Below are 11,722 nucleotides of genomic sequence, written 5' to 3' on the forward strand. Positions count from 1 at the left end.
AGGCCCGTGGCCCTGGTGCTCTCTGACCTGGAGCCCCCGCTCTAGGAGCCCCACCCTCTCTCCCCGACTGGGGCCTTCGCTCCTGTTCCTTCCATCTTGTTTCTCGTGGGTAGTTCGGGGTAGCCCCGTGTCTCCTTTACCAGACCCAGTGGGGTCTGACTGAGAACGTGACCTCACACCCACATCACGCCCCCTCCAAGACCCCGTTTTCCTCTCTGGGCCACGTAGAGGCACCTCGGCACCTCCCCGAAGCATCCTTGGCAAAGCGCCCACAGGGACGAGGCTCCCTCCTGTGTGCCAGGCAGTAGCCTGGGTGCTGCGGGCGTGTCAGTGACAAGAAGTCTCCAAGGGGCCAGTGAACAAATAACCGACTTGGTTCAGAAAATACTGACTGTGGGAAATACAAGAAAGAAAGTAACGGCGACTGGAGACTGGGTGCTTTAGGGAGGGCGTTTGCATTTCAAATGGAGTGGCCTGGGATGGGAGGCTCAACAGGAAGGATGCGCTTGAACAAGAGCCTGAGGGAGGGAGGGGTGAACCCCAGGATGGCCTGGGGAGCAGTCCTTGGCCCCATGTTGGAATCACCGGGGAACTTGGAAATACTGGCGCCGGGTGCCACCCCCGGAGATGCTGCTGTCACGGGTCTGGCTTGCAGCCTGGGCCTTCCCGGGTGCATCTAGTGAGTAGCTGGGGCTGAAGGCCACCAGGAGGAGGGCTCTGTGTGGATGTGCTGAGGAAGCCCGGCGTGGCTGGGGTAATAAGCTGAAGGGAGTTGGGGTGGTGAGTCAGAGAGGCAGGGCGGACCCTGCCTGGGGGTCACACAGCCAGCCAGTATGAGGATCGGGACTTGCACTGGGGTCTCTAACAGTCACGCTGCCTGCCCTGGGGTACCACCTAGCATCCTTTTATTTAGCAAGTCCCCCTACCCCTCTGCCCGCAGATTGCCACAATCCACACCCCTTGCATTATAACAGATTTGGAGTGCCAGCAGGCACCGCGCTGCGAGCCCTCTCTAAACGTAATTGCCACAACAAGCCTATGAAATTGCTATTCCCGTTTTGCAGATGGTGAAACTGGAGCTCAGAGAGGTGTAAGCTTTGCTGAGGTCACACAGCTAGTTGAGTGGCGACCAAGAATCGGGAGGCCTTGGCACAGTAACCACTGCCATGCTGAGGACTGGATAAGTATCTGGTTCCACAGGCACTGTTCCTCAGCCCTGAGCATCTTCAGGCAGCCCCCCTGGGTCTCAAGACTTCTCTGAACAGAGAAAGTCTCATGATGAGGAAGGAGACTGTCCTGGTAGACATCACTGCCCCAGTCCTGACAGGAGATGTCCGGGCGCTGACCTGCTGTTCCCCCAGAACTGTGCCCATGGAGTGGGAAGGTTTGGGCCCTGCTCCTCCAGGAAAGCCTCTGCATCTGTCTGAGCCTCAGTTTCCTCATCGGTGAAAGGGGTATAAAATCACTGTTCTTCCTGTCTTTTGAGCTGCTGGGAGAGTCCAAAGATAACAGCTGAGAAAGTGCTTGGGAATCACAGGGGCTCCGTGCATGTCGGGGGGCTTGTCCTCCGCTGGACCAGGCGATGTGCGGAGGGTGGGGGAGGGAACTGCCCCGCCCACCCACTTGGGCCTGGGGGTGGGGTGGGGGCGGGAACACACGCCCCCCACTGAAAGCGGCTGCAGGATTCTGAGGGTGGAAGAGACCCCGAAGGAGTGGAGCTGCCTGGGGACTCGGGGGGTCCTGGAGAGTCAGGGCTGTTGATCTTTGGGGGCCTGATCTGGTTTCTGCACCGTAACAGATGTATAGTGATGGTGACAGAGAGGGAGAAGCCGGGGACTGACGGCACAGAGCCTGTCCTTCTCCAGAGCTGCTGCCCGTCCTGCCACGTTGGCTGGAGGCATTGCCCCAGAGGACAGTGTTCCTGGGGGGTAGTGTAGGGTGATGTGTGATGCCAGGACTGCCCCTTCTTCCCCAGGACAAGGGTGACCAGGCCTTCCTCAATTCCAGGCAGCCTCACAGCTGGCTGTCGCAGCCTGCAGTTGGGTCGGGTTTGAGGAACATGCCCGGTGGGGGTACCAGTCAGCCCGTGGTGTCCCACAGGTCACCTCACAGGCCTTGGGGGCCCTGAGGGGCACAGGCTTGCTGCTGGGGCTCAGTTTTTTGCCTTGAATCTTGCTCAGGAGGTGGAATGAGCTGCCCTTGGTTGCACAGCGTGGGGAGGAATTCACACGGGCACAGGGCTGAACCTTGCCTGGAAGCCAGGCCCTCATTTGTCTGTTTAAACATTCGCCTATTTCATTAATTTTAACAGCTATTTATTGAGAGCTACCTTTTCAACTACTAACATTTTGGGCTGGATCGTCCTTTGTCGTGGGGGCTTCCTGGGCACTGGGACGGCCCCCAGCACCCCTGGGGGATTGTCTCCATGCAGACAGCAGCAGCCCAGCCCTCAGACGTGACCACCAGAAATGGCTCCACACGCAGCCACACGCGTCCCCTGGCGGGGAACCACTCGCCTGAACCCTGATGCTCCAGCCCTGAGCCTGGCCCCCATCCTGTCCCCCGTTCCCCAGATAGAGCTGGCTCTGGGCCCACACCTGCAGCAGCTGAGACCCCCAGACGTGTTCCCCGTTCCCGCGTTCCCACACTCCTGGCTGGAAGGCCTGCCCACTCGCATTCTTCCATCTAGAGAGGCGGACTTGGGACTCAGAACAGGTTACTTCACCTCTCTGTGCCTCCATTTCCCTATGTGTAAATTCAGGCCAGTGTAGTTTCCACCTTGGTCGTGTGTAGGTAGAGTGAGGTAGTTGATGTATGTGAAGTGCTTAGCCCAGTTCTGGGCACGTAGTAAAGGCTGTATGTGCTGTTTGTTGTGCTGAGCCAGGGATGCAACAATGACAAGACAAAGGCCCTAACCCTGGGATCACAGTTCACAAGGCAGTAGCCCCGTTATTCTGTGGTCGCAATTCAGTGTAACAAGTACCATGATGGGGAAGTACGAGGGGGTAGTGGAAGCCTGCAGGAGGGAGACCTCCCACGAGAGTTAAAGGAAGGCTTCCTGGAGGAGGTGGTGGTCCAGCCAGGACTGGAAAATGAGCACCAGTTAGTTGGGTGAAGGAAGGGGTGGAATGCTTTCCTGAAAAAAAAAAAAAATCCAACTGAATGGACTCTCGTAGCAAATAGGGTCCAACCATGCCAGCATCTGGGTTCTACTGGCTTGGAGGTCCTCCACGTGGAAGTGCTCAGTGCAGAATAGGGGCCACGTGCAGAGCTACCAGCCTGGACGGGACCCAGCCCTCTGTCCTCTCTCCCGTGTAGTCCTCCATGGATGTCACTTGGCACCAGAAACCTCCCAGATGCTGCCGAGGGGAGCAAACAGGAGAGCCCCCAACTGCGTGGCCAGGGCTCCTTCCTGCCTGCCTGCCTGTCCATGGGGGTCCTCCGGCTGTCCTGCTCTGTGCAGGGTCTCAGCACTCTGAGGCCTCCCGGGCATGGTCTGGGGTCTGGTCTGGGCCCCCGGTGACAATGTGTGTTGTTACTTTCCCCGCACAGCTACAGCCTCCGCCTGGCATCCCGATGCGCTCCACCGGCCGTGCCGTACATCACCAGGCAGTGTAGGAATGTCAAGGCCATGGCCGCACCCCAGTTCCAGGGACCTATCTTCAAAGAGTAGACACTCCGCCTGCTCCCTGACAGGTACGAGGAGGGTTGAGCAGCTTCTGGCAATGTTCTAGGGTCCCTGGGGGTTGAGGGGGTCGTGGGGTGGCTGGGAAGAAGGGAAGCATGTGGGCATGGCTTGGGGGCACCCCCTATGTGCCAGTTGGGCTTGGGGCCTTTCTGAAGGGGGGGCACATAGTGGCTGAGAGTGCAGCCCCTGGGCCACCCTGGGTCGCAATCCCAGCTCTGCCGCTTACTGGCTGCAGGCACTCAACAAGTTACTCAATCTCTCTGAGCCTCAGTTTCCACATCTATAAAATGGGGATGGCATTAATGCCTACTTTATAGGGTTCTGAGAATGATAAGTGTCAAAAATATGCAAAACACTTAGAACAGTGTCTGGCATAAAGCACGAGGTCAGCATTAGCTATCATTATTGTAATAATAATCATACAATAGTAATCAGCACTTAATTGAAACTTTCCAAGATGTTAAGCCCAGAAAAGATTATGGAGTCCCGGTTCCCATACTTTTTTGAAAGTAAAAGTAATACTAATCTGTAAAATATAAAACTTAAATGTGTATTGAGCCAGGAGTCTTTTTCTAGATTTTCTGATGGTAAAACCGAATTCATTCATAGAAGCCAGACTTTTCATCTTCAGAGGTGCCGGAATTTGCCAGCGTGCTGGAGCAGGTGTGGGCTTCCCTGTTGGTCCTCTTTCACTGTGTCCTCACGACCAGCATCTGAGCATGACTGCAGGACCGCATGCACCAGTACACTGGGGCACGGGTTAAAAATACAGACCCCGAGGTCCCACTGCAAATTTACTAAACAGGCATCCTGGTGTGAAGGCCTGGGACTCTGCATGAGCAGGTGGCCCTGGGATTCTGGGACATTCTGAAGTTTGGGGATGCCTGCTTAATGTAGCCAGGGTTTTTTGGAGTGAGAATGCAGTAGTTTAAGGCAAGAATGGGCTGACTTCTGGATGTCCGAGGTCTTCCTCACTTCCACCTGCTCTCCCACCTGCATAGCTTGCTCACCCCTCCCTCCCTTAAGGAGTTGGGGTTTCTGGGCTTGGCCTTATTTCTTTGGAGGTTAGGGAGAGGAATGAAAACAATGTCTGCCTTCCCTAGTGAGGCTATTGTCTGCAGCCAGAAGTGAGTCCGGAACCAGCCCTTGAGGGAGGCCATGACCCTGAGCCGGAACGCTGTGGAGCAAAGCTGAAATGGACACAAAGAACAGACTTGGAAGGCTGGGAAGGTTATCCCTCCCCTGTTCCATTTCACAGATGGAAAGATTAGGGCCTGGAGTGCAGGGGCGTGGCTAGACTCCTTCAGAGGATGGGAAGCGTGTCCCAGGCCCCTCCGTGCGGGGGCAGCTGCTGTGGGGACCTCCTGGCAGCGCCCAGCCCCAAGCAGGTGTTCTTGGCAGCCTGAGGGAAAGCCTGGAACAGCTGGACTGATTTCCTGTATAGACCAGGGTATTTCTGTGGCTGCTGGGGTCTCAGCGATGCTCAGCACTGCTAAATCCAGGCTCTCCCTGGGTGTGGCCACGGCCCTAGGTGAATGCATTCTTTTCTCTTATTTTCAAACACATCCAGCTTCCCAAGTTAGGGGTTCACATAAATGGAGGCCCAACTTAATTTGTGTCTGCAGCTAATACCTTCTATTTGCTTACCTACAATGAACGTTCAGAACTCAACACTTTAGTTTCTAAGTGACTGAAATATATCCCTTAAGGTCTTGCCAAACTTTTTCTGTATTTAAATTTTTTCTAAAATCTAAAATTTATATTTACAACGAGCATGTGCTACTTATATTATTTTCTTTAAATGACTTTTTGAAAAAACATCTCCCCCACCACTGCCTGTCTTAGCTTGGCCTGCCGTAACAGAATACCCCAGGCGGAGGGGCTTAAAGAACAGATGTTTATTTCTCACAGTCCTGGAGACTGGAAGTCTGGGATCAGTGTGCTGCCGTGGTCCGGTGTGGCAGGGACTCTTCCTGGCTTGTAGATGCCACCTTGCTGTGTGCCCACAGGGTAGAGAGAGGAAGGTCTGGTGTTGTTTCTTTTAAGGGCACTAATCCCATCATGGGGGCCCCACCCTCAGGACCTCATCTAGACCTGATCACCTCTCAGAGGCCCACCTCCCAATACCATCACACTTGGGGGTAGGTAGGGCTTTCACATTTGAATTGTGAAGGGTGGGGGTGCCCACAATTCAGTCCACAGCAGCTCCGGGGTGATCTGTAAGTTGCCACGGCAGTGGATTTTAGCATGGCGTGTGTAGTTCATCAGTCCCATTGTGTAGAGAGGGAAACAGACACAGGGGCAAGTGGCAGAAATGAGGTCTGTGCCCACCCGTGAAATCATATGCAAAACTGTGCATGCATGGGGCTTTGCTCTGAGCAAGAGTTGGCATCCTAAATCACACAGGGCCCGGGCCTGCCCTTCGCCCTGTTGCTTTGCCAGATTGGAGGCCCAGGGAGCAGTTTACTGGACAGTCTGAGCTGAGGGAGGAACCGACACAGAGGTGCCTGGCTGTTCCCCAGTCTCTGCCTGCTACTGTCCTCTGTTGCACCTCCCCTTTCTGGGCTGTAATGACATCTCACGCAAAGCCCCAAGTGTTCTATTCACTTTTAGGTGTAAAAAGTGCCTAGTCCAGTGTGAATTTCCATTGCTCATCCCATTTCGCTTCCATCTCTTTCCAGTCCACAGGGCTGGCCGGACTTAGAACCGCAGGTCTGGGGAGGGAGGTCCGGGGAACGGGCTGGCACTCTCGCTTGTGTAGCTGCCACCGTGATCTCCCGCCTGGCTGCCACTGCTCCTTCAGCTAAGGCTCCCTGAGTCTGGCCCCTCAGGGGTCTGGGAGTGGGGTGGGTGGAGGGTCTCCCCTTGGCTCCACCTCTGCTAGCCTCCCCTTAGCTCCAGCCCCAGCCCTTGCTGTTGGGGTCCCCTCCTGGGAGAGCTGCTTCTCAGGTGTGAGACTGGCAAGAAGGTTGGAATTGACATAGAATGTGGTGGTTTCTGGAGTTGAATAATGGCTCCCATAGTCCTGCCAGGTACTTCTCTGTGTTTCAGTTTGCCCATCTGTAAAATGGGTTCATAAAGGCAATGCCTCTCTCGTGGGCATATTGTAAGGATTACATGGGTTAGTACCTGAAAAACATGTAGGGAAGTGCTGGGTATGTAATAAGCTTTCTGTGAATCAGCACTGCTATTAGTGTTATTCTCATTGAGTTGAGTTAATGTTAGTGATGGTAGTAATAATAATAATAGTAGTAGTTAGCAGTGGTAGTAGGAATAGCAATGGTGACCAGGTCCTGGCTGAGAGAACTGAACCCCTGAACGTGGCCCAGCCCAATTCCATGCTTGTATACAACCCAGTGGAGCAAACACTGCAGGCACCACTCACATGCCTGGCTCTGTGCCCCATACTGTGGACAGGGTTTCTGTGGAGGAATCGTGTGGGCTAACCATTCACCCTAACAGAAACACACACAGGCTCTGCAGTGGGCTTGACCTGGATTCAAGTCCCATCTCTGCTGCTCGTCATCAGCCTGACTTTATAAGACTTCTCTCTGAGCCTCTAGATCTCTCATGTCAAATGGCAATCTGTGTCACCTGCCACAAGGGTTGTTGTGAGACTGAATGAAATTCACTGATGGTGTCACTTCTTCAGAAAAATGTTTGGCAGTATTGATGGAAGCTGAACTCATATGCATGCCCTGGGACTCAGCAATTACACTCTAGGGATACACTCAGCAGAAATGTGTACATGTGTGCACCAGGAAAAACACACATGAGAATGTTGGCAAGTGCACTCCCTACTACCCAGCACTTCCACTTGGTATGAATATGTACATGTGTGCACCTAGACACATGTAGGAATGTCCTAGCAGCACTCCTGATGGCCCCAGACTGGCACCCATCCCCTTGTGCATTGCTGGTGGACTAGGCATGAGCCTACAGGAGTCCTGCAGCAAGGAGATAAAAGAACTCCAGCCACACACTCTGAATGGATGAATCTCCATGACCACGTAATGTGGTAGAAGCCAGACATACAAGGATGTGTGCTGATTGATTCCATTCATTTAAGTTAAAAAAAAAATGGGGCAGAATCAATCTATTGTGAGAGAGGTCAGACAGTGGTTATTCTGGGGGTGAGGGTTAGGGTTTACCCTACCAGCGGCCATGGGCTGTGGGCTAAGGGATGGGTGGTCATGTTCTGTGCCCTGATCTGGGTGCTGGTTACTCGGAGTGTTTGCTGTGAAAATTCCTCCAGCTGTGCTTTTTTTCTGTATGTATGACACACTTTAATACAAGTTTAATTAGAAAAATGAAGTGGGATAATGCTTGAACTGCCCCCAGGAGGCACTGAATTCGTGGGCACCATTTTTATATTATATTTTCTTTCCTTTTTCTCCTCAGCACCTGAAGTGACCTGGAATCAGTGAAGCCAAAGGGACTGGCCTTCTGCCCTGCAGGGAGTACCAACCTATTCCAGTTCTGTGACCTGGGAGAGAAAGGGCGTGCGTGTGCCTGTGTGTGTGCACGTGTGTGCGGTCTTCAGACCAGGGTGCTGAACCCCAGGGAGGTGGGAAGGCAGCTGATTCCACACCATGGACACTTGGGTGCAGCCCCCAGAACGGTGTTGTGCAGCCTGGCCTTCCTGTCGGGGCAGTCCTCTCCTACTATGCAATTTTTCAAGAGCTCCTTGATCCTGCTTTTCACTTCTCGAGTTATGTTTTGCCTGGTGGGGACTTTGGTCTGGCTCAGGGGTCAACTCCAGGCCCCGCCTCCCCCGCCCCCACCCTCTCTGGGGATCAACAGCCTGTAGACACGTTGGAGCCTTGCTCCTGGACCCTTTGGCCTGCACACTTGGAAAACCCCCTTTGCCGGAGCAATCTGAGCTGCTGGCTCTTGAGTTATTTCCAGATTTGAAATTCTAGTCAGTCTGCGTGCATCTGGACAAAGTCCTCATCCCCATTTATAGCGTGGGTTCCTCCCTTGGGAGAGGCAGGGGGGGCACAGCGTGTGGGAGGGGACGGCTTCCGTGTGCGTCCTTGCCTTACTTGGTGGACCATCAACACGTTTAGCACCTGACCTTCTCAACGTAAATGAAAAGGGAAACAGACAGCAGTTGAAAAATAAGTTGGAGGATTAAGAAACATAGGGGTGGGAGAAAAAGAGATTTCCAGAGGCCATCAGTCGCCTGCCAGGGAGCAATGGCTTGGGCCCTGCTCGGGGGCGGAGCAGTCCATGTCTCGGAGAAACGGGTGAACTGAGCTAGGAGTTTGGACCCATTCTGTGTGGGTCGTGGGTATTGTGCCTTTGGGGCAGACCCCAGACGAGGATATCTGAGGCCGCTTTGGCACTGTTTTCTCAGCTCCATTTTCAATAGAGATTTTATGGAACCCAAAGTGGAAGGCGGGAGCTCTGAAGAGTGCGCGTGGCCACACACAAAAAAGGGACTTTTTTTCAGGGCTACTACTGTGGTTCATCTTGCAACTTTGTAAATATGTATGTAGACACTTTTAAAAGCACGTATTTATGTCCCTGACTGTAAATGCCCCATTTTTAGAGTTTTATAACTTGTGTTATTTAATGGATCAGTCAACTGGCTGCAGGGTGGGGTCTGACCATGGTCCAGGAGAAAGGTCTCATGAGATTCTCACATGGGCACAAAAATCGTTGGCTTACATCACAGTTTTTCCTATTTCCCACCCAGCTAAAAACTTGCTTGTTTTAAATTTCCATAAGCTGGAATCCTTTTGCCTGCTCTTAAAATTAGCCCCCACAAGCATGAAACTCTGTGGCTGTTCCTTCTCCTATCGATACGGTTTTGCCCCATAAACGTCGGCACTCGTGAACTGTGCTGCAGCCCCTCAGTTCTTGAGGGTTTCCCCTTCCAGCAGCAAGAAAGGCGCGTGAACCCACAGCCTCAAAAGTCCTTCCACCAATGGTGAACTACAGAAAACATTGTGGGCTTTGGAGGACACTCATTTTTTGCATGTGCAAACGTGCTGGTCAGCCTCTGACTGCTCCCAGACTAGCGGGACAAGGGCTGTGAGTGTTCCAATCATGAAAAGGGGAGGGGGGTGTTTTTTTTGAAGAGCAGTGGCTTCTGGGCAGCGGTGGTTTTGAGCATGGGTTTGGATCGCGGAAGAGGACGGTTCTGTATCTGCCATGTGAAGAAATTAATAAAACTGTGAGGCACGATTGTGAAGAACAAGCATGGAGTGATCATTTTGGTTTCTGTGTTTTGTGTCTTCCGTTCTGGTGATTTCTGTGCCAGTGGGGTGGGAGGGGTCCCTGAAGGCTCCATTCCAGCAGCAAGAGAAACCAAAGCTAAGGTTTGGAGGAAGCTCAGTGTAGAAATAGCCTACCTGGTGAGCAAGGTTACTGTGCCTTCAAGTCACCCTCCCACCTGCCAGCCAGTAAGCGAAGCCATTTCACTAAGACCAGAAAGGCCTCCTGGGATTGCAAATAGATTCTTGTCTTTAAACAGCTTGATTGAGCTCTAATTCACATACCACACAATTTACCCATTTAGTTGTATAAATCAATGAATAGTTTTTAGTATATTCACAGAACTGTGCAAACATCACAATTATAGAACATTTTCAGTTGCCCCCTCAAAAGAAGTCCTATTCCTTTTAGCAGTCACTTCCGTTTCTCCCTAAGCTCCTAGCCCTCAGCGACCACAAATCTGCTTTCTGTCCCTGTAGATCGACCTGTTCTGTACATTTCATATAAATGGAATCATACAGTATATGGTCTTTTGGGACAAGCTTCTCTTACTTCACACACAATGTTTTCAAGGTTCGTCCAGGATAAAGCATGTCTCGCTTTTGTCTTTATGGTCAAATACCCCACTTGTACGGACTTATCACATTTTACTTATCCATTCTTCAGTTGATGGACTTTTGAATTGTTTTTACTTTTTGGCTATCAAGAACAATGCAGCTATGAACAGTCCTGTACAAGTTTTTGTGTGGACATAGGTTTCCTTGGGCATATGGCTAGGAGGGAATCAGTGGCTCATATGGTAAACCTATATTTAACATTCTGAAGAACTGTTAGCTATTTTCTGAAGTGATTTATTTTTTACATTCCCACCAGCAATCGACGAGGATTCTAATTTCTTCACATTCTCACTAGCACTTGTTGTCTTTTAAATTTTTGTCATCCTTGTGGGTGTGAATGCAAATAAAGTCCTTTGAAGGGCCAGCCATCCCTCTGATCACAAATCCTAGCAGAGTTAGATACCTTGAGAGGATAGGGATGAGGACAGGTGAATTTTGATGGGAGGTGAGAGACAAGCATTTTCTTGGGTTTGGGGTGGGTAGATGGTAAAAGCCTCTATAATAATCTTTGCACACATACAAATACAGCAGAGGACTGGGAAGAAGAGCCCAAAGTTCTGTCTTTTCATTTAAATGCTTCCTCTATAAAGATGTGATATTAGCATTCTCTAGGGAAACAGAACCTATATATAGGCATATAGCATGGGAATCGGCAATGTGAGCGTGGAGGCTGAGAAGTCCCCCATCTGCCTTCTATAAACTGGAGCCCCAGGGAAGCTGGTGCTGTAATTCATTCTGAGTCTAGAAGCCTGAGAACCAGAGGAGCTGATGGTATAAATCCAAGTCTGAGGGCAGGAGATGAGCTGAGGTGTCCCTGCTCAACAGGCAAGCAGGAAAAAGGGCAATTCTTCCTTCCTTTGACTTGTGGTCTGTTCAGGACCTGGTAGGATTGCATGTGGCCCAGCCACCACGGGGAAGGCAATCTACTTTACAATCCCACCTACTCAAATGCTAATCTCACCAGGAAACACCATCACAGCCACCCAGAAATGACCTTCAATCCAGGCATCCTGGTCCAGTCAAGTCGACCCTAAATTAACCCTCACATCTAACTTTCCACTCTGGGGACTCACTGGTAGGGGGGAGGCAGGAGAGGAGATGGAAGGGAAAGGAGACCATTTTGGGTAATGAAAGGGGCTGGTGCAGAGGCCAGCCTGGGGTGCGTTGAGAGCAGAGGGGTGGGACCCTCATCCAG

The 11,722-nt window shown here is 51.9% G+C and overlaps 1 protein-coding gene across 6 annotated transcripts in view; it reads left to right on the forward strand.

Annotated features, from left to right (window-relative positions):
* The window catches only part of PRDM2 (PR/SET domain 2), a 130,401-nt gene extending 121,949 nt beyond the window's left edge, over nucleotides 1-8,452 (forward strand). For 5 of the 6 annotated variants that reach the window (XM_036999610.2, XM_036999607.2, XM_036999609.2 and 2 more), the window contains 2 exons: nucleotides 3,553-3,696; nucleotides 8,090-8,452. In XM_036999610.2, the coding sequence (XP_036855505.1) occupies nucleotides 3,553-3,696; nucleotides 8,090-8,115 (170 nt within the window). In that variant the 3' untranslated portion in view covers nucleotides 8,116-8,452. The remainder of the gene's footprint in view (nucleotides 1-3,552; nucleotides 3,697-8,089) is intronic. The other variant, XM_073233230.1, reaches the window with a different exon arrangement.
* The last annotated feature ends 3,270 nt before the right edge of the window (nucleotides 8,453-11,722 follow it).

Source organism: Manis javanica, chromosome 4 (assembly GCF_040802235.1).
Source record: "Manis javanica isolate MJ-LG chromosome 4, MJ_LKY, whole genome shotgun sequence".
NCBI classification, from domain to species: domain Eukaryota; kingdom Metazoa; phylum Chordata; class Mammalia; order Pholidota; family Manidae; genus Manis; species Manis javanica.